This window comes from Hippoglossus stenolepis, chromosome 22, assembly GCF_022539355.2.
Source record: "Hippoglossus stenolepis isolate QCI-W04-F060 chromosome 22, HSTE1.2, whole genome shotgun sequence".
In the NCBI taxonomy this organism is placed as follows: Eukaryota; Metazoa; Chordata; class Actinopteri; order Pleuronectiformes; family Pleuronectidae; genus Hippoglossus; species Hippoglossus stenolepis.
The window spans coordinates 13,090,786-13,109,880 of record NC_061504.1 but is presented as its reverse complement, the minus strand read 5'-3'; the positions used below and the strand labels follow the sequence as shown (position 1 = coordinate 13,109,880).

The 19,095-nt window shown below is 44.2% G+C and overlaps 2 protein-coding genes across 3 annotated transcripts in view; one reads left to right on the top strand and one right to left on the bottom strand.

The window, feature by feature from the left end:
- snd1 (staphylococcal nuclease and tudor domain containing 1) overlaps positions 1-19,095 on the bottom strand; it is a 173,006-nt gene that overhangs the window by 78,349 nt on the left and 75,562 nt on the right. The gene's annotated exons all lie outside the window — the stretch shown is intronic.
- On the top strand, positions 12,320-17,538 carry lrrc4.1 (leucine rich repeat containing 4.1). Its single transcript, XM_035146919.2, has one exon. It carries the CDS (start codon positions 14,163-14,165, stop codon positions 16,968-16,970), a length of 2,808 nt encoding a protein of 935 aa, XP_035002810.1. The 5' UTR covers positions 12,320-14,162; the 3' UTR covers positions 16,971-17,538.

Sequence of the window (19,095 nt, the reverse complement as noted above, 5' to 3'; positions counted from 1 at the left end):
GGAGATTAGGTAGGTGGGTGTTATCTCACGGTAGCAATTTTTCTCAGCTTGCTCCCAGTGATGGATATTTGGGCCTTTGTCAAAGAGACAGGGAAACTTGGACAACAGAGCAATGGTTATTGGAGTACTGACCTTTGATGAAAATTAGTTTTTTACCCCTTTTCTGGCTTTATCTTTATCTTTCTTTTGGCTTTGCTTTACGCATTTAGCACATTTCATGTCAGACACGATATGAGGAAAATCTGAATTGTCCGTTTACGTGCAACAAGTCAAATGTTTGCATGCCAGGAGTCTGGATTCAGGGACTTTCTTTCCAGGTTAATCTTTTGTGATTTCCTTAAGTTTATATGATTGAACTTTCCCCTTGTATTTTTCACAAGGGGAAAGGAGAAGTATCCACAAGGGGAAAGGAGAAGTATCATGTCAAACAGTAACATAGAGTGTGTATGGATAAGAACCTCAAAAGTACAGTGCTTGAAACAAATCCCAGACTCAGGCATCGCAAAGACAGACGTTACACACACCATCTGGCCAAAACTCAAGATTGATAGAAGAAAGTAGCAGCTGCTGTTGCAACCTACATCTGCAGAGACATGGCCCCAGTTTACATGGTTGAGAAAAGGTATAAAGATATCGTTACCTGGATTATAAATGACCTCTATAGGTCGTATTGTCAAGTGCTTTCATCATACATACACATTAATGAACCACTTTCCTGAACATACGAGACAAGATTCAGATTAATTTGACTTATTAAAACAATTTAGTCCGTGGAAGGAGAAGGAGATTTTGAAGTGCGCCAACTAGGGTTGCAAAATTCCGGGAATATTCAAAGTTGGAAACTTTCCATGGGAATATACGGGAATTAACCGGAATAAACTGGACATTTTGTGGGTAATTTATACTAACTGTATTTACCTTGTCATATACAGACATAAATATAAACATTTTGTTTTGTCATAAGCTGATTTGAGCCCTGAGGAAACTTTGGGCACTTGACTATATGCTTCTGCATCTTTGTGGCATTCTTAACATAGGTCTTTGCACAGTATTTGCAAATGTACACAGCCTTTCCTTCTACATTGGCTGGGGTGAAATGTCTCCACACATGAGATAGTGCACGTGGCATTGTTCTGTAGAATAAGATGAGAAAAAAGCTTGTAAAAAACACTAATGCAATGCCAGAGATATAAATAGTTAGCTAAACAATTGGAATCGTCTTTAAAAATATTTTACAATTGATGGATAAATGAATAGAAATAGGTTAGATGAACAGATGAACAATCCTCAATCAGCATGCTTATATATTTTCCCCAGTAATATCATCAAAACTTCCCTGACTAGTCCTTGGGCTAATGCAGTAGTGTGGCCTCAATAGCCCTGCTGTAGTGTGCAGGATGCTGGGAATTATCTGTGCATGTGATGGAAGAATGCACTGTACATGGAAGAATGCACTGTGCATGTGATGGAGAAATGCACAGTGCAGGGTTGAAATTCAACGTGCAGCGTGTGCTGCATTCCATACATCTTTAAAATAGAGTTTTGAATTATTTTTTTATTGCTCAGCGTTTAATTTGCGGTAAAAAAAAAAAATTCCCGAGCTTAACTTCCCATGGAAAGTTTCCGGAAATTTACCGGAAATTGTCCGCCCCTTTGCAACCCTAGCGCCAACTACCCACAACAAAGTTTCAAATGTGACACCATCAGTTTGTTATCAGTTTTCTCTCCGACTTTGTTCCAATCATCCCTTTCCTGTTTTTCCTCCTGCCATTTGGGAGAAGACAAAAAAATCTGTGCCAAAAACAAGAGTGGGCCTCCAAACACCTCCATAATGAGGAGACAAGGGAGCGAAATGGGGCTAACAACTGTGGAATAAGATTGAGAGCGAGAGAGAAAGAGAGACAGAGAAAAAGGTGAAGGTAGAAAAGCGTTGTATGGTTGTCAGACAAAACCTAGAATGGGTCACAAATGACGAAAGTGTGTTGTAGATGCAGTGTTCTTTTTTCCTTTCTCTCCACACGACTATGAAGATGCAGCTAATGGACAGAGGACATGCTACAACCAGAGAATCAGTACAATCACCATTGTGTTTTTTTTCTTCTTTTTACAGCATCTCCAGGGCTGTGAGTCCAATCAGGACTGCAGCACATTCTGAGCCATTCTCCTTACATGTGGACAACCTGTGCCGGATTGTGAAAACATGTGAACAAAAGGCTCATTCACTGCTCAATACAATATGCAGGAAGATTGAGTCATTTCTGAGGGGACATGAACAAAAGGGCATCAAACATATCCTTAAGCGAAGTGATGTCACTCGACTCCATTGGTGTACGCTCATTACAGTTTGGCGAATGCATGTGATTTATTTTTACTGCTATTAAAAGCTACTGCAGTCACCATCTTAGGGATGCACTGTCACTATGGTTACATGTGTTCCAACAATTCAGAGACTGGCTTTTTTTTTATCAGGTTGAGTGGCCATTCAAAAACAACAGTGTGGTTATATATACAGGACAAATACAGAATAATGACAGGTAAAGATTGCTAGACTTTTATACATAAGGGTTCATGCATATAACTGAACATAAACGTGTAAGGCACAATTACAATACATTCAGTATGTGATTGTGTACTTGATCCATTTGGCTCAGAATGCACCATTTCCTGCAGGAGAGGCTTTTAACACCACCAGGTGTGCAATATGACAATTGCGCTTCCAAATAGGATGGATAACACTCACTCCAAAACAGGCGGAGGCACAGCGACTCTCTTCAAATTCAATTTCAACAATGTGGCCACAGGCAAAAGCTGACACCCCGCCACTGCATCATGGAGCTACAAGCTACAGCAATCTTGTGGCCGAGCTCGACACACGCGCTGCACAGACTTACTGCTTGAATACCCAATGGGGCCCCTTTTAAGAAGTAAAACCCTATGCCCACAGGCTGTTGTCTTGTGGTATTTCCGCTGAATGAATAAGTGGAGACCTGCATCTCGGCGGTTTCATCAATTTTCAGTTATTTATTGCAGTGTACAGCTGAGCCACTAAAATGGATGGCATAACAGGGATAGGCAACATGAAAAAAACAAATGCCAGCTCTTGAAGAGTGTCTAGACAGTTAAGTCAGGCGAGCCACCTCCAGACAAAATAAGACATTTAAGTTGCAAACGCAGGCACTCAGTCTTGGCAGCACTGTGTTTAACTATACAACAAGGCGAATGAACTTACAACCAATCTGAGCAAACACTTAAGGGACAATTAGAGATTGAAGCAAAACGGCTAATACCTCGAGCAATGATGTGGAATCACAAAAGTTCACACAATGAACTCATTAGCAGTGTTGAGGCTAAGCAGGAAAAAAGCTCAGGAAAAATTTGAAAAGTCTTGCACACATCATTACGATAAGAGGGTGCTGATACTGAGGAAGAAGACCTAGACATGCTACTTGCTCTAAATCTGATTACTAAAGCCGTTTTCAGAAATGAAACCTGCAAAATGTCCGCAAAATTGGGTCTGGACATTTCCCCGAGTTTGCTGTTCACGTAGCAGCAGGACCAGATTTAGAAATATCATCAACAGACACTGTATTCCTGCTGTATTCTCACGTGAGCTCACTTATAATTTTCAAATGACTCGTACATCTGCGGTGTCACATTCAGCCCCTCAGGAAAGATTTAAAGAAAAAACGTCTGAAAAAAGCTTAAGACTACTATTATTTATTGAGCACTGTTGCAGCAGTTACAATCAAAGTAATTTACTGCTCGTCAACGTCAACCCTCTCTCAATATGATTCCCTCATTATGTGTAACTGTTCAATCACTTGAAAAGAAAAAAAAAAGAGGGTAAAATGAGCTGTTGGGGAAAAAAAGCAATGGGTTTCAAGTCAAACTTGTAATTTTCAGCAGGATGTCAAACAATGAGTGGCAGGAAAATGAAAGTGAAATCAATGTCTGCCTGGGGAAATTACCACTGTTCATCCATGTGAGTGTGTGAGTGTGAGTGTGTGTGAGTGGTGAGAGGTTATTATGGAAAAAAATAACCGGGACACACACCAATAAACACAACTAGGGTGCAAGTGACCTAGACTGATGCCATCAGTGAGGAAAGCGACAGCGAGGATAGAAAGAGCACCAGCGGGATGACTAGTAGGCAGTGGCCTGTGTGCAGACTGGATCTATAACAAATAAAATGTATAGTAGCCAACAATGGCAGAACAAGAAACTGAAAGAGATAATGCAGATAAAAACAAATGGAATGTAATTTGTTGTTAAATATGAAGATGATAGCTTATAATGTGCTTTACAATAAAGAGAGCTAGAGCTAAAGAGCCCTGTGGATGAAGAATATCTTCACACTTCATTTAGCTCACTCCCTCAATATCATGTAAAATTTAAACAATTCATTGCATTATAAAACCATGGACATGCAATACGAGTATGAACATCTGGGACTACATGTGCATTTCTCTTCTCCAGATACTGGAGACAAGAACTATATATCACTGGGGAAAGTGCATGAGAGTTATGAAGCAATTTTCAAGAACAATCTTAAGTTAACAGATTTATTTTCGCGCACAAATAGAAAAAAAAATGTGCCATTTATATACAAGAGCATAAAATCCAGCCATCTACAGGGGCTGAAAGGTAAATGTGCTTTTATCATAAAATTGCTTTTGCCGGTGAAAAACACAACTTGCATAAGCATGTCAGCACACCACTGAGAACACAGTGTATTAAAACTGCAGCCTATCATCTATTTTTTTTTAAGCATTTGGCTCAGCAGAAGTATGAGCAAAAGTGCTAGCTCCCAGACAAATCATGCCTGTTCCATGCTGTGCGGATGTGTTGGTCCCATTACGTCGTCATCAAATTCAAATACAAAGCATGTAAGCCCACTGTGCATGCATCAACACACACAGCCCAACTCGTGTCAGCCGGATCCTCTCTCCCAGTCACTAATTTCCCTTCCTACCCCGACTCAGGGCAGGCCAACCATACCGGATTTAAATCCCCCGAAGCTACATAGAAGTGCTAACATGAGAAAAGGGGATTAAAGGCAAAATAAGGCTGCGTGTGCATGTGTGTCTCAGATGTGCATGTGTGTCTCAGATACGCCTGCATTAGCAAGATTTCACATGACAGCCACAGCTACATGGGGAACAGAGGCACCGTCATGCAGCAGTCTCAGGGCAGTTGGTCAGGTAGGTTTTTTCCTGAAATGTACGTTTTCTTTGTTTGTTGTAAACTTGTCGACCAATTGGTTTTCTCTTTGAACACAGAGAGATTTATGAGTTGTACAGCAACTGGTGCCTCGCCTCTCTTCACAAGCCTATTCCCCCCCTCATGTGCATTCACCCACACAAACACATGTTGTCATGTGTAGTGGTACTTTGGAGAACTCAATCGACATCCTACCATCAGCTCTCCTTAGTGGCTGTAAGCGGACTGTGTGGGAGGACTGGCTCTTATAGAATGGACTGCTGTGTTATTGACTTCAATTTAGAAAGTGCTGCCTGCTGCTTTTCACCCCCCCCTCCCCTCCTTTCAAAGCCAGGACCCTGCTGGCCCCCAGCCACAGCCTACCTCTGGGGGATATCCCTGATTGCCCTGCTACAGAAAACACATTTGAGCAAGGTCGCAGAACCTGGAGTTAAGGGTCTGACGAGGTGTGCGAGGAAAGTGGCGTGTTGGGGGTACTTTTTTTTCTTCTTCTGTTCGACCCATAATCTCTCCATGCTTTTACTCACATTACGTCCTTTAGGTGTTTAGAAATAACGTCAATGTCCACTAAAGTGTCTGTCGCTCAACCTTCAGCCCTCTTTATCCCACATTGTCTCCTGCGTGCTTGGTTGGACAGCTAGTGAAGTGTTCCATTGTTGGAGGCTGCAGGTACATCGGCACCAAACATTTGACGCTGCGCTGGCTGCACTCATAGATTAGACACACTTAGCTTGGCTTCTCAAATCCTCCAGTGTGGAGAGGGGGGGGGGGGAATGGAGGTAGAGAGAGGGAGGATATTACACAGGGAAAAATAACCGGCAGGGAGGAGAGCAGAGGTATTAGAGAACCCACACACAGGAAATGCATCACCAGTTCTGCATAGGCAAGCAAAATGTTATTTCATGTCACAACAATGACTCTTCACACCTCCTCAAAGGATACTTGAGGACCGTTTCTCATTATTATGCTCACATTGGAGAGCAGATAGTTCATTTGAACACAGATAAGGTAGACAAGGCAACTATATCAGTAATGAAATCCAAATTGGAAGCATATTAGAAAAAAAAGCTCTGCTCACTCCCTAACTCACTACTGCTTTTCAACATGGGAAAATCATTTGAAAGTAGTTTGTTAAATTGTGTCTGTGCCTAGATTTCTGCACAAGGTAAAAAATACACAGTGAAACAGAAAAATACACAAACATGGAGCTGGTAAGCTAAGATTATTGGCACCTCTATATGTGGGCCAGTCCTGCTGTAATGTGGGTGTGTGGCCAGGTGGATTTGTCGAAAAATGAAAAGCTCTTTCGTTCTTTTTCTTCCCATCTGTGGGTCTGTGCAATACCAGGCCTCAGTAGGGCTAATCCTCGCCTCCATAAAGGCTCGGTGGAGATTTGAGGATTAACAATTTCATAGAAATAAAACAGTAAAGAAGGTAATTGTCGCTGTGATTTTAGGATGAGGGGGATATATGAAGGTCAGGGGCATCAGAGTGGGAGAGGAAATAAAGGTGGCCATTTAGAGTATAACAAAAGCAGGTTGTCTGTGAGGCATGTAAGTCAATTCATAAACCCACATGATAGTGCGGCCAAAAAAGTATGAGATATTATAATAGAATCTAAGAAGATAGGTCGTTTCAGAGGCAAACAGAGCTTTTCGCTTTATCAAATTAACTATGAGAAGACACTTCATACTATTTATAATATAAAAGCTACACGAAGAGCTTGATAATTATTCTCATCATCAAGGCAAGAGAAAACAAGAACAATAAATCACTTTTACCACGCTCGTTTATCCTATAAAAACAAACAAGTGAACTAAGACAAGTGGAAGTAATGCAAAAGCTTTACAGGGAGTAATGTCACATGTAATGTTGCAGAGTAGCAGCTCAGTAGTAAAGAATTTTGTTTTGACAGAGCCGAGGGCATAAAAGCAGAAGATGGAGAGGGGGGGGGGGCTTCTGAATGAAGACGGCATCTTTGCTCCAAAGGAGCTAAAAGTCGAGAAGATTTAGCAGCTCTCTCTGCTGTGAATTACTATGTTTTTACCTTCACATTGCTCAGAGAAAGAGACATCCATTTCCTACGGCCAGGCAGTTGGCAAGGCAACATTGTGATGAACGCACAAACAGAGATGCTCCATGAATCCTAATGAGGCCAACTGACCAGTGACGAGGCCAGGGCAAGACATGGTGAGCATTAGCATATGGTTAGAGAGATCTGAGAATAGTCTGATTAAATTATATCACAAGCTCAACACGACACAGGAATCAGTATTTCTATCCTTACACTTGAAATAAATGCTGCCTCTTCACCAAAGAACTTGAGAAGTTGAAAATTCAAGAGGCCAAAGACAAACGCACTTGAATTTCCAAATACATGTGAAGCATCTCCTCTCAGCTAGCTACTTGGCTCATGTTGATTGGGTTAGCAGTGCTTACCTAGCATTATCTTTCTTCTGCCTCCAACTAACATGGCGCTGGGGCTTAATCCCTGCTCTGGCAGCCAGTATGAACACAGCTCAACATAATGAAGCCCATTAGTCTGGAGACAATGACTGCTAGCAAAGCTTCAACAGAGGATGACAGAAAAACAGGGGACTGAAAATGGTCATCTTCTACAGAGAGCCTTCAGTTGCCAGGGCCTGATATTTCAGTTACTTGAGTCCCTTTCAGACACACACCAAAACATGTCGCATGAAGTGTCAATTTTGAGAATGAGAGTGATGGCAAGACGAGAGAGGAAGAGGAGGCAAAAGAAAGAGAAGAAAGCAGCACAGCAAAAGAAAAAGACGGGGAAGAAAGTACAAACAGTAAGAACAAATGCAGAGTGAAAAGAACAAGGAGAATAACAAGAGGAGAACAAGAAGGAAGAAAAGGGGGCAAGAAACAAGTTGAGAGTAGGGCACAGGGAGAGAAGACAGGGAGCCGGAAAGAGGAGAAAGAAAAACAATGAAACATGAGAAACATATGGAAAAGTAGAGCAAGAACTTAGAAGGATTAATGATTCATTACCAGAGTAGATTGTTTGACTAACCTCAACTGTCTGCCCAAATTGCTTTATACTTAAGTGCCATCCCAAAGCATTAACTGAAAATGTCATAGGATGTTCAGTGTAGGATAATGTTATCAATATTAGTATACTGTACTGAGTGGAGGCCGCGCAAGGTCAGTCAAAGCGAGACGGAGCCAGTAAATGAAAATACAACAACTCATCTAACCTGGCCAGACGAAAGCCACTAATATACCCTATCGCCTTTTATAATCTCTTGATACACTGACATAAGATTGGTGTGTGTGTGTGTGTGTGTGTGTGTGTGTGTGTGTGTGTGTGTGTGTCGCTGAGCGCGTGAGCATGATGAGAAAAATGATAAACAGAAAAAAATCCCCACCAAGCAGTTTAAGCCCTTACCGGGACATTGATAGCAGCGTGTGTGTGAGCGCGCGTTTGCATTTGTGCACGTGAGTGTGTGTGGGTTACACGTAATCTCTTGCAGAATTAATTCCTAGAGATTGAAATGAAAATGAAAGAGGAAGTGTCTAGTAGCAGGTTCTTTACCTCAAGGTCAGCATCATAGACTTTGGGGTGTCTATGTGCACGTGTATGTGTACACATTTCAGCTTGGTGACATGGAAAAATTGGTTTGTGATAACATCGTGCGAGGGTGGGAACTGGTATCCAATTCGCCAGAGGACATACCTGCATGCACGCACACCTAGATGCATACAATTTGTAATGGCTCTCAAAGCACAAGACAAGCCCAAAAATAGTGTGCCTCTTGTCTCCTTGAGAAAATATCGCTCCGTCTCCCTTGTACACACACAGAAAGCCGTATGTGGATTGCCCAAGGGCCTGTACTGTAAATCCTTGATCCTGGCAATGGCAGAGGCAATGACATTATCATTAGATCCATCATTTGAGTGTACGTTCTTCTAATCCGATTGTAATTGCTACTATACCATACTGCAGGCCATTCATCCAAATGGAACTACTGACACGTACACGCATGCAAACCGACACAGGCTGCTGACCTACATGTGACTGGCCGCAGCCCAGATTTGCAAGCACTCACCCCAGGGGATGGGCTCTGTACTGTTTGCATATAACCCCTTGAACATGCTGGCTGATTCGCGGACAAGCCGCACCAAAGTAGGTCGTGCGGTACCCCCAGACAACACCCGGTACCCTCCTGGCCCATTGGTGGCTCCATAGAGCCTTGGGTGAACCAGGGAGGGCAGAGATCAGGAAGTAGGGGCAAGTGGCTGGCATGACAGCGTGAAGGTCCCACATATCTGACAGCTCATCAAGCCGTCATCGGTCAGCAAGTCCTGGAGGTGAGGCCTGACAACACTTTTCATGTCAGAGCACTGTATGCAGTACTGTGAACATATGGGACCCCTGTTTGGCCAGGGTGTTGGCCACTGTGCCCCAGTAGATATAACTAGTATAACCTAAACATTGAAAGATATTCCAGAATTAAACATCTTAGCCAGGTTTGCAGAGTGCACACACACACACACACGCACACTGGACCTTGAGAAAACCTTGCTGTGATCACAGTGTTTGGCTGACCATCCAGGCATGTTGGTCATTCCGGGCCAGGATCAAACTATATAACGCAAGGGTTGATGACTTTTGGTCAGTGGAGCATTACAGAGTTTGGCAGGCCATGACCCAGACTCGAGCAGGAGTGTGAAAGTAGTGTCCACTGACAGACAAAAATAAGGTGAGAATAGGAAAGACAGGATAGAGAGAAATAGACAGGAAGAGGGCCAAGAGGAGAGAGGTGCCCTTTCAGCATTGGTCATGTTACGGGTCAATGGATGATTTTGGTTGGATAGAAGTTAGGGATGTACTGTGCTGGGTAGGTAAAACACAACCTGCACTCTTTCTGGGTCAGTTGCTCATCAAATAGTGGCACACGACACCTACGGAACAGTGTCCAGGCACCATCTGACACACAAACAAAGTTAGCAGTGCCAGTAGGCACACTGTACTACATTTGATTTTTCTAATCAATAAGCACACAGAGAACCAGAAGCCTTCATTTGCAGTTGGCTTAACTGAAAATTGATCAATGAAATTTGTTCTTTGCAGCACATTTGCCAAAACATCCTGAATTTGTATCATAACCTGCTACTGTTCATCTGTTTATATATACTGTAAGCCTGCGCTATCACTTGCTCAGAGAATGCAGTGATGGGGACACAGTAGCCCAGCACACCTTTGATATCACCCCCCCGAATGGTCGCGGTGCTAGGGAATCCCCTGTGGAGAGAAAAGGAAACAGCCTCCCTTTCCTAGCAGGAAAATCCCCCTATACTCCTGTGGCTGCCACCTCACTGTTACATGTGCTTCATTGAAGCCCATTCGTATTCAACTGTAGGGAAGTCAAGGAGAAAGTCAGTGTGTGTGGTGTGTGTAATATAGGAGTTGGCTCTATACTTCTGTGCCGGTGGGAATAACATACTGTGCTACAGGCAGTGTGACCTTTTCTAGCTCGCATGTTTTCTCTCCTCCTCCTCTCTCTCTTTCACACGCTTACTATCCAGCTCACACACACACACACACACACACACACACACACACACACACACACACACACACACACACACACACACACACACACACACACACACACACACACACACACACACACACACACACACACCTATCAGGACTGTCACAGCTACCTTTACCCACCATCAATTACCCGCACTGCTTCCTAGTTTAATGGACATGAGGCTTGTACAAATCATTGGTGAGAGAGAGGGACAATGGGACAGTAGGGTACGTTAGTTTTGCATCCTCTCCCTTGGCAGGAAGGTAAAGCATGTCTCGTTTTCTCCTGCTCGCCTTCCTTAACATGACCTTTATGGCTGGGTGCTTACCGGAGCGACAGTTTGTGCTCAAATTGAGGGTTAAGGCCTGCCTGGTTAGAGTGCTCTTGCTACCTGTGCAGGTTTACATGATGAAGTGGGGACAGAGAGGGGGAAATGCAAAAGGTGTAAACACAGCAGAAAATATTGTATTTTTTTTAATGCTATATACTGCACCTTCTTGCATATCTTAGTACCTAAAGAACTCGCTTCATAAACCCTACTCCTGTCACAGTTTATATATGTATATTTTATTTATATATATATTTTTTTTTATATATATATATATTTTTATATATATATATTTATCTCACTATATTTACAAATACATACCGGGTATTAATAAAGTAACCAACATTCTTATAATGTAAACTTTTGTTTCATTGCAGAGCAAAGCTGAGATGGAATAAATCACACCTCATGTCCTAACAACCCAAAAATAAAACTGCGAAAGGGACCTGCACAATAAAGCAGAAAATAAATAAAAATGGATTCAATGTGAGGTTGCAGTATATACACATAGAAAGCTAGAGATTAAGTAGAATGACACAGTGACGGACGAAGAGTGAGCGGAGAGGGGAAGACGGCGAGGAGGGTGAGGGTGGAGTGGGTGGGTGGGGGGGGGGAGTAAATGCACAAAAACACACTGCATCAAACCAAAGCACTGCTCCGAGCAGGATGCGTCAGCAGTCCATTCATGTTTCTCTATTTTGCACTAAAGGACAGGACGAAAGGAGTGAGAGGGAAAGGGGAGAGCAGGGATGGGAACGAGAGAGACAGGAAGTGAGGGAGTGAGAGAAACTGTGTCCCATCTGCCTGCCTTTGCCACCAAGGCAATGCTGGAATGCTTTGCCAGACTCGTTAGGAATGCCTGGATTATTGCTGGGGAGGACGGGGTTAAAATCTGGTTGCTGTGGGGATGCCACTGTCCATCTCTGCCTTTTGCTTGGACAATCTGTCTATTCCCCTAAGCCACAGAAAGCCACAGAACAAGAGACTGCCAGTATTAAAAAAGAGAGTGGAGGACAGCAGGAGCAAACTGGCTTTTGAAGAGGTAGATCTCTAAAAAGGTCTGAGTGCTTTGAGCTTACCCAACTACCTCAGGACACTGCAGAGAGAAGGAGGGAGGTAGAGCGAGAGAGAGAGAGAGAGAGAGAGAGAGAGAGAGAGAGAGAGAGAGAGAGAGAGAGAAGAGAGAGAGAGAGAGAATGTAAAAGACAGACAGAGAGACAGACCAGAGAGAGAGAGAGAGAGAGAGAAAAAGAAAGAGAGAGAGGAGGAGGGAGAGAGAGAGAGAGATCCAAGCCGGGCACACACTCTTTTGCTGCTACAACTGATCCTTTCCACATTGACGCTACTGTTAACGTCACGCCTGTAAGCCGTGCATTCACCCAGCGCTTGCCTTCCCTGTCTTGCTCCTCTCCCCAGTCGGATGCTGCATTAGCGAGAGGGTGCTGATCACCACGAGGAGAGGAGGGAAAAAAAGAACTGGAAAACAAGAAGAAAAAAGAAACACGCCGGAGAGGGGAAGGAGAAACTGCGCACCACCCCTCCTCCCTCCAACCCACCTCGATCAACCCAGCTACAACACCCCCACTCCTCCCAGCACCCCCTTCCATCCCCCATCCCACTCCCCCTCTGAAGAAATTGACGGATTATTGGGAAGTGCACGGGAGGCAGGCTGCAGCTGCTGCTGTGTGTGCTTGCTACTGCTGCTGTGCGCTTCGCGAGGATGGTGTGTGTGCGTTCGCAATTGCTGCTGTTGCCACCGCGGCCACCGAGGCAGGAGCATGTGGCTAGTTAAGAGAAGAAGGAAGCTAATGAAAGCAGTGTGTGTTGCCTAGTCTTTTCAACCCCTGCTGAGAACTCCTGGAGGAGAAAAGAAAAAAAAAAAGACAATTAAATGGACACGACGCCACATTGAGACAGGGGAGCAAAACGGAAAAGAGTGCGAGAGGGAGAAGGGCTTTCAGACTGACAAACCGACCAACTGATTGACCAGTAAAAAGTGAACAGAGGAATACAGAGAGGAGGGGGTCTTTTTTTTTTCTTGTCAGCCTTCCCTCCTAACCATCGCAAACAAAAGGCAAAAGAACATTGGAAAGGACTGTGGAATTTCCATTCAACCTTGTTCGATCCCACCCCCACCTACCTCTCTCTTTTTGTCCTTTCTGCTTTGGCATTTGGTGCACAAAAAAAAATTGTGCATGTGTGTTTGTGTGGTCGCCTGTGCTATGGAGACCTGGGTAAGGTGTCTACCAGGGGGATCAACTGTCGGATTCCAAGGACAAGCGAGAGAAGAGGAGCCGACAGCAAGAGGCGAGCAAGGAGCCACTGCTGCTTTTGGAGCCTGACTGGATTCCTATCTACAATCTTTTTTCTTATTTTTTTTTTGGTAGTCAGCAAGATAACGGAGAAAAAAAAAAACTCACTAAGGGCCTTTGAACCTTTCTCTTTGGATGTGTGGATTTACAAAAGGGCTCATCTTGGTTAAGCTCTTTGGCATTGATACCTGTTTTGACAGAGCAAATATAAAAAGGCTTTCTTTGCTGCTCTTGGATATACATACATCTGATCTGAATACCACAGCTTTCTGATTGCAAAAAGGAGGGAAGCTATATATCTCAGTACAAGGACCTGTAATAATAACTTGAGGTAGGTGTCTAGTGTTTCAACCCCTATTTGCATCAATTTGTAACACCCTACCCCTTCTGTTTTGTAATACGGTTTTTGGTTGTTTAATTTCCCACTATGTCCTAATCATACACATGTTTCAGAAAAGCCAGCCCTTCCTACCCTCTGCTCTCCTTCTGCCCATGAGCAGTTCTTGGAAATAAAAGCATTGCTTAATCGAGGATAAGTTAAGTCCTATTACCCCTTAGCAAAACCCCCACACCACATTATCCCCTCGTCCTCTTCACTTCCTTTAACCTTTTTAATCTGGTAACCTTAACACTACAACCAGCCAACCAGCTACTTTCCCTGTACCCAAGGCCCCCAAACACTAGCCCCAAACACCCCCATCCTCCCCCCCAGATGATGCTGAATTATGAACGTGCCACATCATGAGTCTCCTGGGGCGGGTAGCTGTGCATCGTGCCAGGAAAGCCGCCCTGCTCTGTGTAGTCTTTCTGATGGCGCGAGCGTGGAGCAGTGCCTCCCTGGCCTTGGCGGGGGCGGCGGTGTCTCAAGGACCCCAGGGCTGTCCACCGCAGTGTTCCTGTAGTAATCAGCAGGGGAAGGTGGTGTGCACCCGACGTGGCCTCTCCCGTGTGCCCCCCGGCATTCCTGCCAACACGCGCCACCTCAATCTAATGGAAAACGCCATTGAGGCGGTGCAGGCTGACTCCTTCCGCCACCTGCACCACCTTGAGGTGCTCCAGCTTGGGCGAAATGCCATACGCCAGATTGAGGTGGGCGCATTTAATGGACTCACCAGCCTCAACACACTGGAGCTGTTTGACAACCGGTTGACAGTGGTGCCAAGTGGGGCCTTTGAGTACCTGTCTAAACTGAGGGAACTGTGGCTGAGGAACAACCCCATTGAGAGTATACCCTCCTATGCCTTCAATCGGGTGCCCTCCCTGATGCGACTGGACTTGGGAGAATTAAGGAAACTGGAGTACATCTCAGAAGGAGCTTTTGAGGGCCTGCAAAATCTCAAGTACCTCAATCTGGGCATGTGCAACATAAGAGGTGAAATGCCAAACCTGAGTCCCCTAAAGGGCCTGGAGGAACTGGAGATGTCTGAAAACCATTTCCCCGAGATAAAGCCAGGCTCCTTCAAAGGCCTGCGTTCGCTGAAAAAGCTATGGGTGATGAACTCACAAATCACAGTGATAGAGCGGAATGCTTTTGACGACTTATCGTCATTGGTAGAGCTTAATCTCGCCCATAATAATCTGAGTGCAGTGCCACATGATCTGTTCTCCCCGCTCAGGTACTTGGTGGAGCTCCATCTCCACCATAACCCTTGGACCTGTAGCTGTGAGGCTGTATGGTTAGCACGCTGGCTAAGGGAGTACATCCCTACTAACTCAACTTGCTGTGGACGTTGTCACTCCCCTCCCAGCATGAAAGGTCGACAGCTGGTTGAGGTGGACCGAGGAGACGGCGCTGCAGTCCAGTGTTCTGCACCATTCATTGCTGATGCGCCAAGGGACTTAAACATCTCAGCAGGGCGAGTGGCTGAGGTTCGCTGCCGCACAGCCCCAATGTCTTCAGTGCGCTGGCTACTGCCCAATGGGACGATCCTGACACATGCCTCTAGTCATCTGAGAATATCAGTCCTCAACGATGGTACTCTAAATTTCTCAAATGTTCTTGCAGCAGACACTGGCACTTACACCTGCATGGTGTCCAACGCAGCTGGGAACTCCAATGCCTCAGCCTACCTCAATGTGAGTGCAGCTGAGCTGAATACATCCAACTTAAGCTACTTTACCACAGTGACTGTGGAGGTCTTGGGACCAACCACGGAGATGCCCAAACCTAAAACCACCACCACGGCCACAGCTGCAGGAGCTGGAGTAGCTGGAGGAGGGATAGGCCTTGGAACAACAACTACTACTGCTTCTCCTTCTGTGTTTCAACCAGTCTTTATATCCACACCAACTGTACTACTGCAAAGCACTGACAGCCCACCAAGTGCAGCAAAGCCATCTGTAGGGCCAGGAATCCAAGGTTCCACCGGCAAGCCAGGAAGGTCTGGGCCTAGCCTGGATGAAGTGATGAAGACCACCAAGATCATAATTGGTTGCTTTGTAGCAGTGACACTGTTGGCTGCTGTCATGCTCATTGCCTTCTACAAACTGAGAAAGCGCCACCAGCAAAGGAGCACAGTGGCCGCTGCACGCACTGTGGAGATAATCCAGGTGGATGAGGAGGACCTTCCACCACCAGCATCTGCAGCTCAAGAGACAGCTCTCACATTGCCTGAGATCCGGGACCATAACAGCATACACAAATTGGACTTTATCAGCCACAAGACTGACTACAGCTTTCACAAACCCAAGGCCGAATACAAACCCCAGCCTGATTTCACCCTTCACAAGCCGAAGGCGGAGTATACCACATATAAGCCAAATATGGACTTCAGTAGCCACAAATCCATCCATGACTACAGTACTCACAAATCTACACCAGATTTCAGCCTTCATAGACCAAAGCCTGACTACAGCCAATTTAGACAGGACTACAACACTCACAAACCTAAAGGAGAATACAGCCCCTTCAAACCAGACTTCGGCACTCATCCCAGACAGAAAACAGAATTCAGCCCATTCAAACGAGATTACAGCACCCAACCAAAACCTAAACACGACTACAGCCCATTAAAATCGGAGTACAACATGCAGCATAAACCTAAGGCTGAATACAGTCCATTCCAGCCCGACTTTGGCACACACCCAAGACCTAAGCCTGATTACAGCCCATATAGGCCCGACTATAGCACTCAACCTAAACCCAAAACAGACTACAATGGCCAGAGATCTAAAACTGACCTTACCTACAAACCCAAGGATCCTTACACCCCCCATAAGACTGCAGCCGATTACAGCGCCTTCAAGACTGATTTCAGCCCCCACAAAGCGGATTACAGCGCCTTCAAGTGTGACTTTAGTCCACACACTCAGAGACCTAAACTTGACTACAGTCCGCACAAAGTGGACTACAGCCCCCATAAGGCGGACTACAGCACTCTAAAGCCTAAATATAACACCTATAAACCAACCGGCCATGGGGCTAAATGGACAGACAACAATGTTGGGAACTCTTTGCCTCGAACCTTGCCCAGCACCATCACAGCAATGGCTGAGCCCTTTGTCATAAAAACTCACACCAAGGAGAAGGTACAGGAGACTCAGATTTAAAAGAACCCTTAAAAGGCTCCAACTCCTTTTCCTAGGTCCCTAGCTCCCACCCACCCCCCAGCCCCACACCCCCCCCAATTGTCCTTTACCCATAAAATCATGCAATAGAATGCACAACGAAAAAAGGACAGGAACTACTTTTTTGTACAGAGTGAAAACTTAAAAAGACTGATGATTTCTTGTTGTACATGCTTATAAATAAATATATATATATGGACAAATTGAAACTACCATGGGCTGGTGATAGAGAAACATATATTAAAAAGAAATTGAAACTATTTTCTAACTTGTAACTTCTATTTAAAACAATGAGTTGTTTAAGATGCTGTCTTGACTTTGACAAATGAGGGTAGTGTTGTTTTAAAAAGGGGCATTCTGTGTGATTTTTACACCATGCTACAGAGAATGCAGTGATGAGAAAAATATTTATACAGAGAAGACTTTCTTTAACAAAAACCGAAAAAAGGTCAGTGTCGATCTTTACAGGTTTATCTTGTAAAAGCACCAAGAATTTGTACTGTGCCAAATGTTATAAATGCAATAAAATGGATTTTTGGAAGAAAAAAAAGGAAGTTTTAGAGAGAGATGTTTTTTCCCCCCCTTCTCTTCTCCTGGCGTATACTGTAACGATCAGCCAAATGCTTTAGACACTGCAGTAAGACGCTGCAGCTATACTTTAACCCTGCGTGTGCTGAATGACTCAGACAGAATGAATCATGGTGCAGAAGTGGATTGTGCTTTATTTTTGTACATTTCTCAATAACACCTATTATATTAATTATATTCAGCGCAAGTCTTTGTTTGGTCTTTATTTTACAAAACTACTGGATGATGCTTCAACGTGGGGCTAATGAAAAGCAAGTTCTAAATGCCTTAAGATCATAAAAGATTAAATGATGTGTGGAAAAGCAAGAATAGCAGTGCTATCTATTGCTAATTGAAATGCTCATTACATAATGCAAGCTGATTGTGTTACCTAGATTATTCTCTGCATCAAAAAGTGGTATTATTAGTCATGGATCTAATGAGTGAAAAGGAGATAAATTACAGTGAAATACTGTTTGGGTGTCAACACTGTCTTGCACTTTGCCAGAAAATATAGATCCTCATTTCACTTTTCATTGCATTGCCAGCTGTTGGGCCTTCATCAATCAGCATGGGGGCTTTTTATGGTGACAAATGCATTCGGGTCTCGCTGTTAACTGTGCATTTTTCATCTTCGACAATATCACCCCTCTCAATCATAATCTAGCTCACAGTTCTCTGGCTAACAAAGAAAGATAACATACAACATACACTGTGGTGGTGGCATTTATTGGACAGGGGAGCTAGTTTGCTTGGAAAACAATGTATATTGAATTGAAGACAAAGCAGTGGTGCTGCCTTTCTACTGCAACTCTTGTTACGGAGTCTCAAGCACAGTGGTGTATTATTAAATGGTAAAAGAGAAAGAAAGGTGACGTGAACTAGCCCGGGAGCATATATCAGTGAAGAGGCGTCATAACATGTTTGGAGTGGGCAACATGTGGGTGAAGGATGACCGAGTGAATGTTCCAAACACAGATCCAAACACTTCTTTGTCATTAATCTCTATGAAGCTGCACAATTCTAAAGACAACATTTGAGAGAATTCAATAAATCATCTTCGGGAAATGCATCTGACCCACAGGCTGTGTGAGCTGGCAAAGCTTTGGCCTATTAGTGTAGTCGACAGCTGGTTGTGGGGAGTACCTGTGAGGGCCACGAGAGCAATACGACAATTTGTCTCTTCAACACTGGAACATTTCAAAAATGCAAGGCAGAGGAATGGAACAGGGAGGATGTTGGAGAGAGAGAGAGAGAAGTTGACATGGTGCATCACAAAAGGGGGTAGTAGCAGATCGCTGAAAGCTTGTGATGTACTTAACCTGCAGTGGAGTCTGTCAGAAGAGCAGAGTGATATGTTTGTTTGTGAGGGCGACAGTCCAGCTTACGAAGTGACAAAAAGAGGGGAGAGTGAGAGAGACAGAGTAGGAGGGAGGTAAATAAAAAAAAGCTGAAGAGAAGTGAGAGGGAGCTTCTTTTTTTTTTTTTTACATTTATATCTTTTTATGTGCCATCTTGTGTTTGGAAATGTTGTAGAGTA